The sequence below is a fragment of the Apteryx mantelli genome, chromosome 2, assembly GCF_036417845.1.
Source record: "Apteryx mantelli isolate bAptMan1 chromosome 2, bAptMan1.hap1, whole genome shotgun sequence".
In the NCBI taxonomy this organism is placed as follows: domain Eukaryota; kingdom Metazoa; phylum Chordata; class Aves; order Apterygiformes; family Apterygidae; genus Apteryx; species Apteryx mantelli.
In genome coordinates, this window is record NC_089979.1 from 19,788,505 (window position 1) to 19,810,962 (window position 22,458).

The 22,458-nt window shown below is 38.6% G+C and overlaps 1 protein-coding gene across 1 annotated transcript in view; it reads left to right on the top strand.

The window, feature by feature from the left end:
* Positions 1 to 5,024: 5,024 nt before the first annotated feature.
* The window catches only part of EIF3E (eukaryotic translation initiation factor 3 subunit E), a 29,029-nt gene continuing 11,595 nt past the window's right edge, over positions 5,025 to 22,458 (top strand). Inside the window, exons 1-8 of the mRNA XM_067290241.1 lie at positions 5,025 to 5,147; positions 6,945 to 7,059; positions 9,631 to 9,748; positions 14,387 to 14,429; positions 14,928 to 15,032; positions 17,011 to 17,136; positions 18,986 to 19,110; positions 21,132 to 21,258. Of these exons, the coding sequence (XP_067146342.1) occupies positions 5,058 to 5,147; positions 6,945 to 7,059; positions 9,631 to 9,748; positions 14,387 to 14,429; positions 14,928 to 15,032; positions 17,011 to 17,136; positions 18,986 to 19,110; positions 21,132 to 21,258 (849 nt within the window). The 5' untranslated portion in view covers positions 5,025 to 5,057. The remainder of the gene's footprint in view (positions 5,148 to 6,944; positions 7,060 to 9,630; positions 9,749 to 14,386; positions 14,430 to 14,927; positions 15,033 to 17,010; positions 17,137 to 18,985; positions 19,111 to 21,131; positions 21,259 to 22,458) is intronic.

The window sequence follows — 22,458 nt, forward strand, 5'->3', positions numbered from 1 at the left end:
TCCAAAGAGTTACTCCCCAAAACCAGCCTGTAGCATACTGAATTCTATAGTGTTTCCATCTTCCTGTTAGGTTAGGGAGTATATCACTAACCATCTGTGAAGAACGCCCTAGTAAGTGTACTACTTTCTTATTTCTAACCTCTCAGTTACATTTAAAATAAATTAACCAACTCCAAAACTAACCTGTACTACAACTATATTAATTCACTATTCAATGTAAAGAGCTACTGTAACTGCCACAGAGGTAAAGTGTTGTTATATGATTCACTAAGCAAATGATTTACGCCTCTGCTCTGGGAAGGAAAAGTTTTAGTATCCTTGTGACAGAGATTAGTCAGGCCTTATGTGAACAGATGAGGCTTGACTTACTAGGATCAACTATATCTCTTGATAAAAATCAGTGGAAACCTCTCAAAGAGGACCATCATATATCTATTATGCACAATTTAGAAAAGTTAATTCATGAAGCTTGTTCACAAGTCCTAAACAAAATGAGACTGAGCTTTAAACCAGAATGTTAGTAATACATTCTTGTTCAAATCCTCTCAATAGTTAGATGTCTTTTTTCTTTGACCTTCAGTTAGCAACATACAGATTTTTTTCCTGACAATACACGGAAAACATATCTGACATCTCACATTTTTTAAAAGAAAAACAAAAATCAACTCTATATAACAAAAGAAAAAGCTAGAACAAATCTCACACAACTGAAACTAATTGTACCATCACTTTATCATAGCTGAGAAAACAGTGACACATTTCCTCCTTCAGTCAAAAACACAAACCTTCAGGACAGCATCTCAGTTTGAAAAAGTTCTCATTTTCTATTAGATTCATTATGCTGTTTATTGCTGGGTGATTCCCTTCTTTTTTCTGCCACTCCCCCCTCCCCCCCCCAAAAAAAAACCCAAACAAAAAAAAACTTAAACACAGGTTAATGTTGGCCACCAAACAAAAGTTAGTTTTTTTTAAAAAATATTTCAAAATCAGATGATTCTCTCGAGTCCTCCATCATCTTTTCCAAAGCAGCCTTCCACTCCTAAAAGCTGAACTGGGAACGTCTTGCTAAAATGTCTTCTTGTTTAAAAAAAATGTAAGTAGGATCTTTGCCTTGTGAATATTAGGGATTCTTTTACTGGTAATCTGGTTAATGAAAACATTCTGTTATAACTAAAAGGAAAGGCTCTAGTCACACACTGAATGCTGGCTTCTGTTCCAAAGAAGCCAATGAGGATCACGGACTCAGTTTCCAAACACATACTGTTCACTCTTACTTTCTGGTCAACCCTAAGAAAAGTACTAATGAGATCTACCCAGCATGAAGAGCTAGCGTTGGATGAAAAATTTATTTTTATAATTTCTCCAAAACTTGGTTCACTAAAATCAGTTATTATTTACAGTGTCTCCTAAGAACACAACATATGAATCTTTAAAAATACATTAAAAATGTGGCCCCTGCTCTGAATGGGATCATATTAATTCACAGAAGCAAAAAGCATAAATAAACAACATAAAACACTAGAATTTAAGATCCCCTGATCCAGATGAGTGCTCTAATCACAAAGTTACAATTATGCTCCATACTTTAGATCTTTTCTGCCCAATTTATTGCACACATTTGCATCCTGGACTCCTACAACCTAGATCCCTGGCTACGGGGAAACATGATCACATTTTCTTCAATAAAACTCCTCACACAAATACTTTATTCACCATATTTATTTAATTAAACATTGAAAAGTTTCAACAAACAAGAAACCCACAGTGGCATTGTTAGGAAAAGTCACCCAAACAGCACAAGAGTAATTTTTAAGTGCTTGCTCTGAATTAAGCATGAAATGGATTAGAACGTAGTTCTGCCACATCCCTATTGAAAGCACAGTATTAGTCACCATTTCAACCTCATGAAGTCTCCTGGTGAATCTAGTCCCCCAAACTGACAATTTCCAAGTTAAAAAATGCCTGAAATGAACAGTTCCAATGCTTCTGAATTTTTAGGAGGCTAATCTTGATTTGCCAAAACAATTAATTTTTTTAATATTTTAACCAGTCCAAACTATAGTTATATCAGTAAAAAACTGCCCAGCGCTGCAGTAAGCATCTTTATCAGTGAAGCAAAAATTTGCAAACCTAAGAGAACCCCTATTAAAACTGGAAATGTTCATGATAACTTAACGTAAAAGTCCTGGTAAACCTAATTCAATATTGTGTATTTGCCTCTAGACATTGAGAAGCAGCGTTTTTGCAGTGCTGTCAACAAACCAAAGCACATTACTTCACTGCAACAGAGCTGAAAAGAGTTTCACCTTTCACTGAATCACGTTTGATCAACATGAGTGCTTTTAATAATATTTTGCAGATTCCAAACCAATAGTCTAGCTGGATACTTAATGTGAAAAAGTACTACAGATCTATATAGCTTCAAATCTACATCCTCCAAAATCATTAAAGTGAGCTTTGACAACAGGTTCTTTCTCATCCTTTTGACAGCATATTTTTATGCACTAAACATACACAGGATTCGGAAACTCACATACCCTTCAATAATCTGTCACGCATAGCTGGATTTATCGAAATGTAGCTGTAGTAGCTTCTACTATACACATCCCAAAAATTTCACCTAAAACCAAAAGGTTTAAAAAGTCACATAATTCATGAGTTTTAGTTTTCAGTACTTAAAATAAACACATGCCAAAAGGGAAACACTCTTCCCTCTCCTTCTTAATCAACCTTTAAGAATAAAAGTAGATGCATTTTAGCTGACTTTCAGCTTGATCTCCAGTTTGTTGTCACTTTTAATTACAGTAGGCCAGTAAATTAATGATTAAAAGCAATCAGGTTTTGGTTACAATAAGGATTTTAGAAAATTTTCTAAAATAATTTTTATCTACGCTATTTGCTACCTGTTTTGTCACTGTTATGAGTACACTTCCGAATTGAATTGGAGGTAGTGAAGATGCTACATACAGTAAGGCAAGAGATTTATTTCAGAGTGAACCAAATGCATGACTGAATGCCAAATAATTTATTATGATTAAAAAAAAAAAAAGTAGTGAGCACTGCTGAGGAAAATGAGTGCTCCTCCAAAACAGTACACTTTTTACAATTACATCTTCTTTTATCAGTATCTCCTTCCCTCAACTGCATGTCTCAATTTTATTATTATATAAAGAAAAGGGTTTGCTGTCATTGTATCCAATGCCTCTATAAGGCCTACACTGAGAATAACAAACTAAGAGAAACAAGACATAGACTCTCCAACTATGGCAGGTTTTGAATGCCAGTTACAAATGCATCAGTATCATCTTTTTATCAAATGCAAAGACTATGAGAAAAGACATGTCACACAAAGCTTATTTTAAAATGAGTCACAATTAACATTACACTTCCAGAAGAAAAGTTCTCCAGTGTTATGGGCTAGAAAGTTCCTCTTGACCCACCAGAATTCAAGCCAGGCAGGAATAACTGTATGAAGTACTCTTCACAGAAAGCAGGAACAAGAAGACTAACTATGGAAAAGCAACTGCCTCTAAGAAGTCTCACTTACCTGCTTTAGCTGTTGATATAGATTTAACCTCTAACTGATACAAGATACAGGCTTGGTACTTCAACATAGACCACATCTATGGTAGATATGGCCTTGTGCTTTACACACGCCATGTATCTGACAGCATCCTAGACCACATATTTCAAAAACATTTTCAGGACTCCATAAGTGTCTTCGTAAAGCAAAACTACATTTCTTATCACACAGTTTTCTGGAATATCATTCTCATCAACAATGATTCTCTGTCCCCGTATGAAAACTATACTTCAATGGATGTAAAAAACCTACAACAAAGCAAATAAAAAACAAGTACCTCAGGCAAACCTGATCAATATGCACAGACTTAACATGTACTAACAGTAAGTCTAAATGATCTGAGATGTGAAGGTGTACATTTTCTTTGACTAGCAGCTCTAACCTCCCACTTAAAATAGCAATAAAAGAAAAAAATAGATTAATATAAAAAAGATAAAAAGGCAGTCAGGTCACTTGAAAAGGAACCAGATATCCAACAATCCCACCTGATATGGTTGGAGAATGCTTCTTTCTAGGCTTTTTAATATATTCTTATAAGCTATAAGAACATGAAGTGCATTTTACACTTTTTTCAATGTTCTGGTAAGTTAAACACCTCCGTAAACTTGCTGATGTTCCTTACGCTGACTACAAGAAATATATACCCCAGCTACGGTCTGTATTAGTGATTCCATGTTTCTGTTGCTAAGCCCAGCAACGCTAGCACATCTTTCCTTGGGTTCCACTCTGGCAGCGGTTGTCCACTACAGCCCCAGCTTCCCTGTCATATCTCATCAGTCACACACCCACAACTAACAACTCCATGGTCAAATTTAACAGGTTTCTCTTGGGGCCAAAACCAGTTCAGGCCCCCTTCCTGTTCCTCTTTCCCAGATTCAACCAGGTCAAGTTTCCACACTGAGCACACAGCAGCGGGGCAGGGCCCACATCTCAAGGCCACTCCACACCCTTTCCAAAAAGGGATTTGAATCATCTCTGAACTCAATTTCTGACAAACTGACTCAACCGCAACAGGCAAACTCTGAACGCTTAGTAACGGCTCGGGCCACCGTTGCCGTCCAGGCTGAGGCAAGCTTCGGGCAGGGCCCTGCCCCCACCCCCACAACGCTCCAGTCCCGCTGCGCCGCGCACCCGGCCGGGCTCTGCAGCCGCCTCAAGGGAGGCTGGGAGGATCCCGAGACTCAGCCCAGCTTCTCCTTTCACGCCGCTACGAGAGGCCTTAGGCCCCGCGCGGAAGCCCCGTAACGGTCCCCCCAGACAGCCAGACCGCACGCCCTCCCAAGGGCCGCGCACGGCAGGGAAAAGGCCTCGCGCAGGCGCGCGCCGCTGCTCCCCCTCCCCGCAGGGCGAGCCTGCGCAGGCGCACGCGCAGGCGGGGCGCAGGCGCACGGCCCTCAACTGCCGCCGCCGCCGCGTGCCTGGCGCGTCGCCGCGGCCGAGTCCCGCCCCGCGCCTTTCCTCTCCCGGTCCCAAGATGGCGGAGTACGACTTGACCACCAGAATCGCGCACTTCTTGGACCGGCACTTGGTCTTCCCCCTGCTCGAGTTCCTCTCCGTCAAGGAGGTACGGGGCCATCCCGCAGCCGGGCAGCCGGCCCCACCGCTGCGGGGCGCGGGGGAGTGGCGGGCGGTGCCGCCGAACGGTTCCCTTCGCGGGCCCGGGGCTCCCCGAGGGGCCAGGCCCTGCCGCGCCTGGCGCCCCCGGGCTGGGCCCGGCCTGCGGGGGCGCTCGGCGCTCGCTGCCCGCGGTGGGGGGGGCTTGGGGCGGTCCTGGAGCCGCGGCGCCGCGTGGGGGGGGGGGCGGCGCGGAAGAGGCGCGTGGGCCCTCCCCGCCGGGAAGGAGCAGGGCGGCGGGCCGGGGGGGCCGCTCCTCTGCGGTGCGGCTCCCGGGAGCGGGGGGTTCCTCTTCCCCCCTCCTTGCGTTTGGCCCGGTTCACTTCCGCGCCCCGGCCTGGGGAGGGAAGGAGAGGAGCTCTCCCTGCCGCCGCGGCTTGGTGCCTGTAAGCTGCTCCGCGGGCCGCAGGGGCAGTGCGGGGGTTTGCGTCAGTGCAGGCCTCGGTGCGAACCGGCTCGAGTGAAAGCTGCCGTCATCGCCAGACTTGCCGCGTTTGCGCTTAACTGCAGCGCAAGTCCTCCTGTTGGTCTTTCCTATTTAATTATATTAATAAAAATTAAAGAGAACTCAAAAAACGAAGCAAATACGTCGGTTAAAATTGATGAGAGTTTAGTTCGTCTGAAGCATCTACTTGTTTCATTTTAAAATGAATGGAAACAAAATTATAAGCCTTGAATTTTGAAATAAATATTATTTTAGGCTTCAGAATCAAGCCTGCATACAGTGAAACAGTTTAACCTACCATGTCTTTGTATCTTGCGTATAGCTCTGCTTGATGTCTGTTGTCTTAGGGGCATTATTTTTGGTGTTTTGGAGTTAACCCAGTTGAAGTTAACTAAACCCAGTTGAAGTTAACTAAACCCAGTTGAAGTTAACTAAACCCAGTTGAAGTTAACTAAACCTTGTTATTTTTGCTAGGCTGCACTTGAACAAAATGGTGTTCAAAACTGAATTAATCTCTTGTGGATTTTCCATCCGAGATGTCTGTAACTGTGATGCAATGGATTGTAATACAGCCTCCATGCAGATGTAGTTTGGGGATATACGTAAGTTTAGGTCCCCACCTACATCCTGAAGATGTAACAGCAGTATACAACTGATAGCTAAATTATGGGGTAGGAACTTTTAAAAATAACTGAACAAGTTTAAAAGAACACCAAATAATTACACAAGCTATATTAAATTTGCTTTTATGTTGTAGACCTAGTAACATATTTTACACTAATCTGTGTTAGAATTAAATGATAAGTTTGACCCCGAATAACTTTCCTGAGATCCACTTTAAATTATTTGGTGAGTCTAAACTGTTTAGCATGCTCTTTCTTGAAAAGTATTTACTGAACTTCACCTGTGGGTTGCATCTGTTTAAGTTCTGGGGTCAGAACTGCAAAACCAGGTCAAAATGTTCATGATGGATTTTTTTCATGGATCAATATTTGTTTTGGCCCATTAAGTAACTAATTGGCTTTCATTAGGAAAAGTCATCTAGAATGCTATTTGTCTTCTAATTATCTTTAGAAGTGTAGGTATTCATAAATAGAAAAAAATTGATATCAAGATTGGGAATGTTGACTGTGCAAATGACAAAGAAACTGTGAAACACTGAAAAGCTGTGAGATTTGATGTTTAAAATTAAATAATTTGACAAAATTTATAAATAACTTGTCCTATAAGGGTAAATACTTACATTAATTGGAGACCATTTTATTGTATTCAAAGAAATCTGTTAATAATTCTTGATTTTAGATATACAATGAGAAAGAACTACTCCAAGGAAAACTGGATCTTCTTAGCGATACCAACATGGTGGATTTTGCTATGGATGTGTACAAAAATCTTTATTCCGATGAAATTCCTCATGGTAAGCTGCTCATTTAGAAGTGAAATAATTGCAAATTTTACAACTTTTGTATATAAGATAATAAACAGCTAGTAGTAATTTGCCTGTTGCCCTTGAAAACTAGAATGCTGTTTAGTAACTTTGACCTTAAGAAAAAAGTGTGCGTTACTGAAACAAGTAGTCTCCCCTAATTCTGAAAAGTGTGAACTTTTGTCTTTTACAAACTTAGACTTTGAGTGATATGTGAAGTACTTCAGTGCAGTCTTGGTCATTCTAAGCGCTTCAGTGGTAGAGCCTAATAGAGTTGCATCTGATCTTTCACCTGTAAAATTAGACAATATTGAACAGTACTTTGGGGTCAGTATAACTTTTTCTTTAAAGTATACACTGTATTAAGAGTGGATTTCTGTTATAAGTAATTCCATTAATTTGTCTGTTTTGTGGCTGATATTTTAGATTTTGAGGAAATACGTAAGTGTTGCAGGTGAAAGTGCATGTGTTACTCACTTTTGTCAACAGGTAAATTACTATTTCCTCTAGGGGAAGAAACTCCAAATGAAATCATAGTAGCATATGAAAAATTAACCTCCTCTTGTACTCTCTGTGTGTTTTTTTGTTTTTGTGTGTTTTTTTTGGGGGGGGGGGGGGGCTTTCGTAGTTACTTCTGTAATTTTTATTTTCCCACATGCCACTTGGGAAAAGCAGAGAAATAGAACATCCTTTTTTCCTGTAATTTCTATCCTATGTGGTTTTGGTTTTTCTGGTTGTGTTTGAGTTCCACCCCTCCAACCCTGGTTTTTGAATATCCACTTTCCCCCCGCCACCTCATTTCCCATATCTTTTTTTCATTCTATGGAGTTCCTCATATTTTGCTAAACTGTAGTGGGACAACAGTATCTTAGCTGCAGCTTAGGAGGAAGAGGCTTGGATGCTGTTGCCTAGTCAGGTACAAAATCCAACTATTCTTCTTCTGCCTCTGAATCTTATTCTGTTCAGGTTCTTTTAAGTGGAAGAGTTGGCAATTAGTCCCTTCTGAAATATGTGAGGAGAACTGATAGTTATGGGTGTTGAATCCAACATTTTGACCAAATTTTCGAGATCCTAGCATAGATATTGTTGTTTATGGATGTATATGCGATGATGCGTAAGACTAGCAACAATGGTTCAACAGTATAAAATTAACTTAAGCAGAAGTAATACATTATGGAATCAGTAGTTCAGGGTGTTTGCTTGTGCAGTTTTTTGTAAAGAGGTCTTCACTTACTGTGAGAGCTTTCTGATATGTGTCATTTCGTACATCAACACTTACCAAGATGGTATGGACAGGGTATTTTTATCTGAAGACTTGCTGGCTTCATTACAATTTTCTACTAAACTTTGTTTTTAAATCTTACTGTTGTAACTAGTCACAGCTAAGTTGACTTATGCTGCTATGCTTTGTAATGTCTGTGTGTAATGTATACTTGCTTTTGTCTTGTCTTCTGTAAGATCAACTTACAGTCCTAGAGCTGGGAGATGTCACAGAAAAACATTTTTGTACTCTTAGTAAGTTAACTGAGTGGTTTTGCTTTCGTTTCTTCCCCTTCCTTTTCTATAATCTCAAGATTCTTCTGAAGTTGGAGATAATTTCTCCTTACTGGAATACTTCTTATCAGGCAAGTCATTCTCAGATTTAGACTGGGTCACCATTATGGTGTTCATCCACTTTGGACCTCACTTACAAATACATGCATAGTCATAATCACAAAAGAAATGTCAAATAGATTCACTGTGGCATTAAATGTCCTGGTGTGCTTTCATCCTTTCCTGCATACTGATCTCTACTGGGACTTGGTCTTGGGTTGTCTGATCCCATAAATTTCTTTGCTCACATAGCCAATTTCAAACTGCTGCTTTTCTGGTTATTTTAGCACTTAGGCTTTTCAGAGTTTTGTTTAAGTATTTGCTTTATTGCATGTGGTAGCACTGGGTGGAAAAGTTTGGATCTGTGTAAAATAATCTAAAGCAGATGTAAAATAGTCCTAAACATGTAAGTTCTATTCCTACTGATTTCCAGAAAAGATTTAATGATCTAATTAGGCACACACAATATTTCAAATCATAATTTTGCAGATTGAGCTGCCTATAAATTCTTTTCTTCCTCTCAACTTTCAGGTGAGTATTCTAAATGTGAGCTTTAGGACCTTGTCAGTTAAAAGAAAATTGGTCTTAGCAGTATCATACCATTATGTTTGCTTTTTTTCTAACCTTTCCAAGCTGATCTGGAATAAGAAAACTTATCTAAAAGGCCATTCCTCCCCCTGTATTAGACGGGGTATCTTCAGGCTTTTAGTGACTCTGCTGTAGCTATCTGCTCTTTAGTGGCTTGATTAGAACTGCACTGTGGATAAAGGGACCAAATGATAGAAACTTTTTCAGTTAAGGAGTTGTTGGATACCTCTATTTTTGTAACTTGACTGAGGTGAGAAGACAAGCTAGATGGGAATTGAGAAGACATGGAGTTGAACTGTGCTATCAGCATCAGATAACTGCAGTTGATCTCCTTTAAAAATTTTAAGCATTATGTCAATTTTGTTTGTTTGTTTTGTTTAGCTTTGCGTGAAAAGAGAACTACTGTTGTTGCACAGCTGAAACAGCTTCAGGCAGAAACTGAACCTATTGTCAAGATGTTTGAAGATCCAGAGACTACAAGGCAAATGCAGTCCACTAGGTAATTCTTAAAATTAACTTTCCTGAGAAGATTTATTGGTACCTCTTGGATGTGAGGATAGGAATGTTCTCTGTGTAGCCACTGCAAAAAAAGGCATTTTTATTTCCAGCCAGTATTTAAGTAGTGCCTGTGGTGATGTGGTTGAAATGGCCACACACCACTTACTCTTTTCTGTGCTTTTATCTGCAGTACATAAGGCTTCTCTTTCCTCTTAATACTTAACTGAATCAACTGGGGACAAATGACACTCATTTAGTCATAAGGTGCTGTCAGATTGCAGCCAAGGATGATTTTTGGAGGGAATAGGGGATGAAACAATTTAGATCCCCTTTTCTAGGAGGTCTTCTCTCTCTTTTCTATCTTCGACAGAGGATTATGGAATGTTGTCATCCTTACTCTAGGAGGCCTGGTGGATATGCACCCTTTCAGCCTCCTAGGGCATGTTTCTTTCAGGAGTCCTGTCTATCCCTGTGTCCCGTTTTCCTTCCCACCCCAGCCTCCCCCTTCTGAACCGGCCAACTTGTTGATGAAAGGTACTGCTTCTAATAACCTTTTTAAGGAACAGTGTCGAGCTTTAAGGATTTGGGGGGTGGGGGTCAGTCCTCTGGGCTGAGACTTTGATAATTCTAGAATCATGGAATAATTTAGTTCTTAAGGAACCTCTGGGAAGGAGGTCAAGCTCCCTAGTCAAAGCAGGACTACCTCCCATCAGGTTGCTCAGGGCTTTGTCTGGTTGAGTTTGGAATATCTCCAAGGATGGAGATTTCATAGACTCTCTGGGCAAGCTGTTCCAGTGCATGGTCACCCTCTTTGTGAGAAAACTGGAATTTTCCTTATTGCAGCTATGAACTTAGGATGCCAAAACTGAACATGAATTTGGGGTCTAATACTATAGGTGCTCATGTTGTTAAAATATGCCACACAAAACCTTAGCTTTGCAGTTTGAGGAAGATGTGTGATCTCTCCTCACTTTGCTTGTGAGAGTAATTAAAGTGGAATGAGTCTGTCTAAACCTTACATTCTAAGGTCTGTGAGGGGTTTCATATGGTTAAGCCTACATCAGTCCCCTTAGGAAAGGATTCGGCTGTAGTAGTTGAAGAAGTAGTTGTGCCAGTTCAACAGAGAGATGAAAAAATATTCATTTAGTTTAAGTTACTGCTTGTCTTTACGTTAGAAATGCTTGTTATCACTGTTGTAAATGTGTCAAACGTTCTCTGGAAAGTTAAATAGATAGATTTGTTATTCAGCCTCATCTGCTTGAAGATTTCAGATAGTGTGTACCACATCAGATGTATCCCAGGAGCATACATGGCTCCACTTGAGTTTGAAGGTGAATCCTTTATTTAGGTTTATTGTTGGCAAGCTCTTACGAAGCTACAAAGATGGTGGCTGTCACTTGTGTTAAAAGATCATTTAGACTACTTTACCTCAGCTGATGTTCTCTCTGAAGGTACCAATGTTTTTCAAATTCTAGTGTTTAGACTAGAGTCGATGCACCCTCTCACCTTTTTTTTCACCCCTTCTCTTCCCCCTCAAATTTACTCAAATCTGATCATCCTTTTGGCATATGTAGATAACCAGTACACGTTTTATCTCTACTCTGCACATGGTTTGCAGAATTTGTTATAATCTAACCTAGAATGCAGTTGATGCAGAAATGGTGACATACAGCACATTGAGTCTTGGTGCATATGTGAAACAACATTTCAATGGAAATAATGAAATTCATCAGTTTTTCAGCATTTCAGGAAAAAATAGCTTTTTTCTGTTCTGTAATCAATGGAAAATACTTAAGCTTCTGCTGCAAAAAGCATTGTCAGTATAAGTAAGCCACCATTACATCTGACTTCTACATGGATATTTATGTCACCTAATCCTTTCTATTAAGAAAAGGATTTATGTTTGCCCGTGACCCGAGTGGTTATTCAAAGCCAGGAGCCTTTGAAAGTACAGCTTTGAAAGCGAAGGTTAGTTAACTGCATCTAAGTTATTAGCTGAGACGATCTTAAATTTCAGAAAAGATATTCCCTGATGCTATTGTGTCTTTCTTCAGACCTAACTTAACTTCTCACTCATATATAGAGATCTTCAGTTCTTGCATTGCCTCTAGCCAGTTTTTAAAAACAATTTTGTTGCATAAAAATCTTGTTGCAATTCCAAGTATGAGTGTTTCTTGGAGGAATTATTCTGTTATGTGATCTTTGGTTCAAAGAAGTTGGTCAGTAGTACAGATTCCAGAGCATAAACACTCTGTTTGGAAGCAAGAGATGATGTTCAAAAAAATTCTGAAATATAACCTGCCTAATGCTATGAAACACTAGGCTCATCTTCATATGCAAGAAGTTTTGTTTCACAGCTGGTATATCTATTTCACTCTTAAAATAGCTGAAAGCTTTACTGCTTACAAGGTTTTTCTGTTGTTTTTTTTTAGTTTAACAAAATTTCTAATCCAGATTGTTGGAGTTCTATGGTAAGGGGGAGAATCAGGTTGAGCTGAAAGCTATCATTTACTTAGACCTGAGGAACGTGCTTTAAATAAGTAGATACTAGCTTTTTGATTCTTTAACTTTTGTGAATACCTGCTGGTGATTTGGACCTATTTGTATCGAATTCAGAGATGTATATTATCAGGCCTTTAGCTCATGACTTTTGATTCATCACAGTGCTGTTTAGAAGATCAAAGTCTGATTGGGATATAGTAGAAGATGATGTGTGAAAGAGATTTTGCAAGTGGAGGTTCTTTCAAGAATAAGCCAAAATCTCTTTTTTTCTTTTTCTTTTTTTTTTTTTTCCTATGCAGCTGTTGGAGAAGGGCATTAAGACTTTAAAAATTATAGAGGAAGAGTCAATATCCCTCACCCTTGAAGTATGTTCCACTGGAAAAAAATCATGAGATTATTGCTTCCAAGAGTATTCCTAAGGACTGTCATTCTTAGCTACCTTGGCAATGTGCCATTTCACTGTATAATCTTGACCTATATACCATAATTTCTAATTAAACAACCTTTTAGCTCTGTAGTCAGTTGATTTCCCCATGCTCTCTGGAAGTGTCTTCTGCATGCACTTTCACTGCATCTTTGTCTCAAGAGGAATTTATAGTTTGACACTTTTCTTCAGTTAAATCTCAGGTACATGTTCTGTCAAACATGATAGTTCTCTGAATTGTCCAGGTCTTCCTTTCCAGGATTTCCATAGGCTTCTTTAAGTACGAGAAGCTTTACTGTTGTCTTACTCCTTGAATGAAACATTCTACAGAAGTAAAAGTGCATAAAGCAAATACGTAGTTCACTCACTATAAGTTTAAAGATTACATAAAAGTCCTGAAGCCTCAATTAGTGTTAGGTAGCATGGTTACACACACCTTACAGAGTGTTTTAAAGGAGATGGATCTATTTATATAAATAAATTCAGCTTGCTTGCCCTGGTGATGCATCACTTCCTAGAATGGTGTTTATAGAAATGGAATGACACTTCTGACTTGCACAAAAATTTCAGCTTGCTGTTAGACATGGAAAAGAATCTCCTTTTACTGTCTAATGATGTAGTTGGCTTTAAGCTTTGGATGGAGGGTAGCCCCTTGATGGCTCACTTTGAGTCAGGATGACCGAAAAGCTGACATGTCAGATTCTTTACTTGATGGCAATAGCAGGGAGAGGACTGAGAGGAGAACTATCTTGCATGTGGAATTGCATTTGTTGACCCTGTACGTATGGTGATTTCTAGAAGACTAGATGGTATTCACAGAGCTTTTTCTAGTTTGTTTTCATTTTTTCTTTTGTTTGGTAAGGTAATAGAGACATCCATCTAGGATATCCCCCTCTTATGGCAAGATTCTTCTGCAAGTGGTTTGTGTTGGATAGCTCTTATTTTCTAAACCTAGAAATGCTTCTGTTATGAAGCCTTCTTTCTTAGCGATGGCTTCTTGATTGTGGATTATCTTCAGTTTGCCTACTGGAGGCTTTAACTTTCCTTTGATCAAGATAATACCTGTTGCCTTTTTATTGTCCTCTTTGAATAAAGAAATTTCTTAAATGTAATTGCATGTGTAAACTAGTGATTTAGAACCTACTGGGGTGATTTATTTTTCTTAGTTGTGTATTCTGCAGGTATTTACTGTGGTAGAGAGATGCTTGCTAACCAGTGTATCCCAGTGTTAGTAGTGGGGTAAATTTCCTTTCTAATTCTGTTTGGCTTTTTTAGTCTTGGCAGGTATTTTCCTGTCTGCTATCTAATTCAAACTGTTTGGCCTGAGTAATTGCCGTGGAATTAGAATGTGAGAGTGGGAAGAGCTCTAAATCAGAACTTAGCTTTCATAGTCAAAATGTTAAGAATACTGTCAAATTTAACCCTCCCTCCACTGCCCCCGCTCTTTCTTAATTCTGGCTATTGTTGCAGACACCACTCTTTAATTATATTAATTTTAGCAGATTTTGAAACTTTTTATTAATTTCATGACACTTGGGTTCATTATTTCTGTAATTGCGTATACACAGCAAGCAGAAAAATATCTTTTCTTTCAATTTATTTGCTATTTGGCAAGATAATTTTTGTTTGGACAACTCAAGGTTGTGTTGCATAGTAAATGGTGGCAATCAGTTTGTTTTGTAAAAACAGCTGTTTTTATCTTTTTTATTGTAGGGACGGTCGAATGCTGTTTGACTATTTGGCTGAGAAGCATGGTGTAAGTATTAATTATTTAATCTGTTTGAACGCGGTTCTAAACACCTCCATCCAAACTCCCCCACAACCAACAGTTCCGCAGAATTGGGTACTGACATTCTGGCCTATCTAGTTTGAATGTAGCTAATAGGTAGAATTCCTAGTGCTCAAGTATTTTATTTGAATGCCTTTGAACGTGCATGTCTTAAAAATGAAGTTGGAGCTTAATGTTAGTATACTTGCAACTAAAAAATTTGCTTAATTTCATAATGCAGAATTTCACCTTTTTTTTTTCCAAGTATTAGTATGATTACTAATTCAATGGCACAGCTTAAGAGTAAAATGGTTTTCTTTTCTGTCTTTCCTGTTTATAACATATATCAAATTTGAAGTGTTTTTAAAGATTGCTTACATGTCTGTAATAAATCTTTACTGTTAAAAAATGCTCCTGTAACAGCCTGTAGCAACTTTTTTTTTTTCCTCTCTTAGTGAAGAAAACCTTTTTTGTGTTCCTTTTCAGTTTAGGCAGGAGTACCTAGATACGCTCTACAGGTATGCAAAATTCCAGTATGAATGTGGTAACTACTCAGGAGCTGCAGAATACCTCTACTTTTTTAGAGTTTTGGTAAGTGCTTTTCATGAAATATTTAGACCATTTTAGTTACCTGTAGTAAAATACAATACTTATGAGCTTTTTTGAGACAATTACTTTGCACCAAGGAAGTCTTGAAAAGCTTTTCAGATTTATAATTAATAATTGTCACTGGCTGTTGTCCAGCAATTCTGTTATTTTTATGCTGAATTGAGAGCTCTTCTTTAAACTTGTAAGTCTTGTGGTTAGATTTAATTATGGAATATTTCTTGTTTACAGTGGGAAACATACCCTGGAAAAAATATTTAAAATAACAGCAAAATGAGTACTTGTTTTTGTGTGCAGGGATTACCAACAGTAGAGAAAAACTTGCAGGTAGATTGAAGGTAACCGGTAGTAATGTTGAACTGCTGCCTTATCTGAACTCTCATCTGTCTTCTCTTGAATTTTGTGAAGTATTTAAGACTAAAAGTCATCTAACTGGGAAATGTAAACAGCTTAAATGAGAACTGTAGAACCAGATCCGTGGTCTCTTAACCAGCTCTTTTCATGTTGTTGTAATTCATATCATTGTTAATGGTGGGAGTGAATTTTGAGAATGAAGATTTAGTGTCTTCTAAGAATCTCAGCACAGTAAATTTATTGTCAGTGGTCGGTGAATGTGCCATTTTACGAACAAATGGAAATTTAAGGTAACTGCTTGAAAATCCAGATACTGTAGCTAGAACAGCTGCAGTATCTGAAGGCAGTTATTGTGAATAGCTAACTGTAATGACATGATTTGGAAGCAGTGTACTGCACATCAACCTCCTTAAATAAAATTCCCTGCTAAATAGGCACCTTGGTTTTCTGGAAGGTAATGACTTCTAAACCCTATATCTTGAAGATATGTGAAATGATTGCTGAAAATCTATAGTGATTTGCATTTCGAGGGTTTTGTTTCATGCTATCTACTTCCTAGTTCCATCTAAAAATATCCTAAATCTCGTGAAATGCTGCTGAAGTAAAGCACAGTAGTTCTTCTCTAGTTGACTAAAGAAAGAGAAATGTGAAGAGAATCATTAATTTTTGGACTAGTGTTGTAAGTAGAAATGAATTGAATTCTTGGTCTAAATATTGATGATAAAGCTGTGTTCTTCTATATGACTTTGTGTTATATGTACATTTCACATTCTGAGAAAGAAACTAAAATTCTGTTCTCTAGGCCTGTGGGTAGCTGTCCTTAATTCTTTGTGCTTTAATTCTAGCTTAGCATAATGTTCTTATATGTCAAATAAAATTAATTTCTAAAAGTGAAGTACTGGTTTTGGTCCTTGTAGCTTGGTATAAGACTTCTGTTACTACTTCTGATGGGAGAAGATTTGTTAAAGTTGTGTGATGAAACATAATCTATGAAAAGAACTATTCTCAGATCACAGTTACAATAGAATTTGACACTCTGAATGACCTAGTGTAATTCGTTCCTGTATAAAACTAACATTGTTTGACCTTACAACTACCATTCCAGGAAATGGAATTCATGACTACAAAGTTGTAGTTTTACAGGACGCTCCTGTAAGAAGTCTGCTTTAGTCACAGCCTTAGCAGAAAGAACTTTGAGCATTATCCTGTGTGATGTGGTTACTTACTGTCACCAGATTTTTGGGGAACCTGCTTTATAAGAAGTGTCTATTAATAGTTCACAGGCATTCATACGTGGTTTCAGAAATCTGGAACAAAAGTGTCATCTGGTGCTCAGCCATTTCGTTCTTTTCTGTTGTTTAATTTAGGAATCTGCAGTATGTGTGGAACTTTGTCTTGCTTGGGACAAGATTTTCTAATTTTAATGGTGCTTGCCCTTTTGTGTCTAAATTGATTTATTTTTTATTTTTTATTTTTTATTAAAAGTACATCATTTGGAAAGGTAGAGCCATGCAAGTCTGGCATGTTGTAAAGTTAAAAGTAGTGCCAGAAAATACTTTTTTTTTAATGAAAAAAAAATATGTGACTTTGCTGTTGTTGCTGAAAACAGGTTCCAGCGACAGATAGAAATGCTTTGAGTTCTCTGTGGGGAAAGCTGGCATCTGAAATTTTGATGCAGAACTGGGATGCAGCCATGGAAGATCTCACAAGATTAAAGGAGACAATAGATAATAATGTAAGTAAAAAGCTTGATCATCTTGGTAAGATAAGAAGTTAGAGGGCCTAGTGCGGTTGTCTTTATGAAGCACTTCCAGTCTCTTAGGAGTTTACCACACTCTTGTACTAACAGACTCATGTATTTCTTAAAGGTTAGTGGGAGAGTAGTGGGAGAGTAGAAGGATGCTTAAGAAGTAATGGTGAAGAAATATTGAAATCTTTCATCTTTCAAATGATATGCTTCCCTTTATCTTGTTTGAAATACAGTTGTATTTTTTGTTTATTGGAAATCTCTGTAAAAATGAACTTCCGTCAAGAGTAAGTTTGAGAGCAAGGTATCATTGTGTGAAAATGACTGGGAATTGTTAGTGAATATATTTTCAGTGGAGCTTTCAGTAGCTTACAGTTAATCAGTGCTGTGACAGAGGACATACAGGTTTTATTTTGCAACAGTTTAAACCATTCTGAAGGGTGTAGTTTAGAAGCAGCTGAGCTTGTCTAGAGGATAAATGTTTCCTTGCTCTCTTCTCTCCTTCTGCTGGCTCTAGTAATTATCTTGCTCTTTCTTGTGCTGTTTTAACTTAGTAAAGTATCTTTACTAAGTTAACTTACTAAGCTTAACTTAGAAAGCTGTCTTGGTTGCTTTTCTGCTTATATTAGGGGGCTGGTGACTTGCAGAGGTTTCTTGCAAGAACCAGACCTTGTTGTGGTATCACTCCATCCCCAAGGAGACAGGGGAAAACAATGAGTTTTCACCCAATTCAGCTTCCTCACCAGCTCCTCCTAGGTTCAGACAAGCACCAGGAAAATGAAGGGAAAGTGTGGGTCTGCAAGTTCTAATTTAGAGCTACTTAAGATATTGAGGAACTCAGCCTTATAGTTTTATTGTCTGCTCGTGGGACTTCAGTGGCCATATCTGAAATAGTTTAGGAGAGCTTTACTGTCCTAAATTAAAATCTTGAGGGTGCGGGGAGCTGGTTTGCCTCCCTGCCTCAAATTTTTTTTATGTTGGTGACAGGTAATTAATGCTAACAGACTTTCTTTTCTGATTTTTTTTCTTTTTTTTTCTTTCTGAGCTTTATGAACCTATGTGGTTATAGTAACACTATGAGCTTTGGCTACTTCACTAGACTCAAAGGATTTTTAGGACAAAATCATACTTAGTTGTCATGCTCCTGTGAGTGATTATTACTTTGTTGAGAATGAATGGACACAGCCTGTTGCTTTATAACCTTTATTTGAAGTGGTGCTGAAATTTGGAGCAAGTCTGTGTGCTTTAGGCTGAAACTCTATTTGTATCGTAACAGTTTAAATGAAAATAATTACCTTCTTATTTTCTGGCTGAAAGTGATTGTGGTGTTTCATCACTGTCTGAGATGTGCTTTGCATGACAAAATACTCTTGTTAGGCTTTAGAGAAGAGAAAAAAAGTAAAAAGCTAGAGAAACTAGTTTAGTTCCTCAAAGCACATCAGAAGAGGGGAAGAGCTGAAACAAAGTTCAGGATTAAGAAGGGAAATAATTATATATGATAGCCTGGTCATCTCTGGAAAAGTAAAATACGGTTGCCAAAACAGAATACAAATTTGGGCAAACAATTTGGAATATAATATTGGAAAAATTGGTATCTTAGGTTGTAACTTCTGGGAGATTTATCTTTAGCAGCTGACAAGTTAAAAAGCTGGAGGTTAAACTCGGCCTGAGAATGACAGCAACCAGAGAGAGTCAGTGGAAAATCACAAATTGCTGAACAACTGTAGGTTTCTATGCATTAGTGTTTATATGAACTATTTTCTGTGTGGTGGGTGTGTGGTGTGCTTTTTTTGTTTTTGGTACCATGGTTTAAATCAGTGTTATGTTTTTCTTTTAGTCTGTCAGCTCTCCACTGCAGTCTCTTCAGCAAAGAACATGGCTTATCCACTGGTCTTTATTTGTGTTTTTCAACCACCCTAAAGGGAGAGACAACATCATTGACCTTTTTCTCTATCAGCCACAGTAAGTTGTGTTGTGCTGTGTTGTGTTGCTGGGGTTTTTTTGAAACAAAATGAAGGTAGAAGATGAATATGCAAGCTTATCACAGAATAGTTGGGGTTGGAAGGCACCTGTTGAGATCATTTAGTTCAACCACCCTTCTCAAGTGGAGTCAGCTAGAGAGCAGGTTGCTCAGGACTGTGTCCAGTCAGGTTTTTAATATCTCCAAGGATGGAGACTCTACAACCTCTCTGACAACCTGTTCCAGTGCTCAGCCACCCTTACAGGAAAGAAGTGTTTCAGTTTGTGCCCGTTGCCTCTTGTTCTGTCACTGGGTGCCACTGAGAAGAGTCTGGCTCTGTCTTCTTTACCTCTCCCCCATCACATATTTATACACATTGATAAGATCCCCCCTGAGCCTTCCCTTTTCCAGGCCAAACAGTCCCAGCTCTCTCAGCCTCTCCTCATAAGAGATGCTCCAGTCCCTTCATCATCTTAGCCCTTTGCTGGACTTGGTCCAGTAGCTCCGTGTCTCTCTTGTACTGGGGAGCCCAGCACTGGACACAGCACTCCAGGTGTGTCTCACGAGTGCTGAGTTAGAGGGGAAGGATCACCTCCCTCGACCTGCTGGCAATGCTCTGCCTAACACAGTGCAGGATACCGTTGGTCGCCTTTGCTGCAAGGGTACATTGTTGGCTCGTGGTCAGCTTGTTGTCCACCAGGGCCTTCTCTGCAAAGCTGCTCTCCAGCTGATTGGCCCCCAGCCTGTACTGGTGCATGGGGTTATTCCTCCCTGGGTGCAGGACCCTGCATTTGCCTTTGTTGAACTTCATGAGGTTCTTCTCTGCCCAGCTTTCCAGCCTGTTGAGGTTCCTCTGAATGGCAGCACAGTCCTCTGGTGTATCAGCCACTGCTCCCAGTTCTGTCATCTGCAGACTTGGTGGTGGTGTACTTGGTTCCATCATCCAGGTCCAGTGTTTTCAGCTCAAAGCCTGAAGATGCTTCAGAAATCCTAATGCTATTAACAGTTAAATTTTTTTCCAAGGGTTTTGTTTTGTTTTGTTTTTTGGGGGTTTTTTGAGTTTAGATGTATGATCTGCTTTTCTTCATACTTGTGCTTCCCCTCAAGGATCCAGGCTGTGAAGCAGAATGAACTAGCCCTTTTTTTTCTGGTGCTCAGAGAGACAGGATAACAACTGCTTGTGCCAGATTACCAATTCCTACCACACCTTTTAGGGCTGTAGGGGAAGGTATTGTCCACTAGATGCTATTTTGATATTGCAGAACCTATTTAAAAGGATTCTTGAGGAACATCTCAGAAGAATAGCATTGAAAATTGAATGAGGAGCAATGGAACATTACAGCTATTTGAGAGGAGCGACTTCTTATATGCAGATCTAGGAGTCTGGAACAAGTTAACTCTGAGAAATTATCAGTAGTATATTAAGTTTTGGGTTTTTTTTTTTTCATACTACATGACAGGTGACTATTAAATAGAGTACTAAAGAAAACTGGCTGAATTTTTACACGATAAACCCAGTAGATTTGTAACTTCTGGGGTTTTTTGCCTTTTTGTTTCATATTTTTTCTGAAAATAATACTTCTCACTTATAAATATGGGTTAGTTCATTAGACAATTGAACTGGAAAGTTGCAGCCTTGTATGGTCATGCCAGAGGAAGTCATTTTTGTTCTCAAACACACACATATTCACTCCCTCCCCTCCCATGAAATCAGTGTAGCTGACAGCAATGGTGACCTGGATTTAGCATATAGACTGTGGGGATTTTTGTTTTGGTTTGTTTTTCCTCCCTGTTGTAGCACTGCACCCTTCCTTCCTCCCGGCCATGGTCAGATGTCAATTTCCAAGCACCAAGGTTCCCATAATCTGGTTTAGGTTAACAAATCATCCTTGAATATTTGAGTAAATGGGCAGTCATAACCTGTATTGTGTTACATAAAAAATGTATAAGCCTTGATGTGTCTTGATTACTATTTGGATGCAAAACTGCATCATCTGAGCTTTGTCTGGATTATTCTATTCAGGTATCTCAATGCAATTCAGACAATGTGCCCACATATCCTGCGATACCTGACTACCGCAGTCATAACAAATAAGGATGTTCGAAAACGTAGACAAGTATTGAAAGATTTAGTCAAGGTTATTCAGCAGGTAAGGACTAAAACATTCTCTAATAGGCTCTGTTTTACTTTTACAGAGGCTATAACAACTTTCTTCTGAAAATGTTTTGGGATTACTTTTGCATGTTCTGGTGTTCCTTTTCTCTCATTTAGCTCATTTTTCATTATAAAGTAAAATGTAGTATCATTTAGTGGGAGGGCAGAATAAAATTTTCTCCTTACCTTTTAAAAAGGAATGGGTAAAATGGAATATGCACTCCATTTTCCTTTTCTTTGTATTATTAAACACAGAAAATTCAGCAAGATATGTGAAGTGGCTTTGGATCTAAGCCTTCTCTCTCAGGCATCCTTAAAAGGAATTGCTGTATGACTAGGAGCTCTTGTTTGCATTTTAAAACCATTGAACTGTGTGCTTTGTTGTATGTTCCAGTTGGCATGTATTTTCTTGAAAATGCTTCTGTTGTTACAGCTATACCAGGTTGTAAACAGGTGCAGAAATAGTAGATTCGAGGTGCTTGGTAGCAAGCCGGGGCAGGGGGAGGGAGGGTGTTATAGCAAAGATTTCACCTGAAATCAGCATGCAACATGTATGCAAGCCATCGTGCTTCAAACACTTCCAGTAATAATAACATATATTGTGAGTAACAGTAAACTATGATATATGCATGACAATATGGTTACTACAGGCTAGCAATCAATTGTATCCACTGTTAGTACTGATGTAATTACCATGCACAGTGTGATCTTAAGAAGAATCAAATTTTAAGCATCTCTTCATATGGTTTTAAGCATTGGTGTTCACAAAACAATAAGTAGTTACGAACAGTTTAAGTGTTAAGCCCTGTCTCTTGTCTTAAGCCCATATCTATTCTAAAATTTGATTTAGCATTGAATTTTAATAGAAAGTTCTGATATTTGAAGTAAGACAGCATTTAATAGCATTACTTTGCTTTCACTTCAACTTATACATTTGGTATGAATTAAAAGGAGTCACTGGGATGTTACTTTTCATAATATTAATTCTGTTAGCTTTGGTATTAAAATATCTATTAACAGATTTATTTCTTAGTGCTCTTTATTTTGTGTTGTTCCTTACACTAAATTGTGAAGCAGTAGGGATCTCTTAGAATTGAAAGCAGTTCAGACAGGATAACTAGCAACTTGTTTACATACAAGAAAAATGAAACAGAATGAAGTGATTTGTCAAATGTTGTATGGTAGACTGATGTTA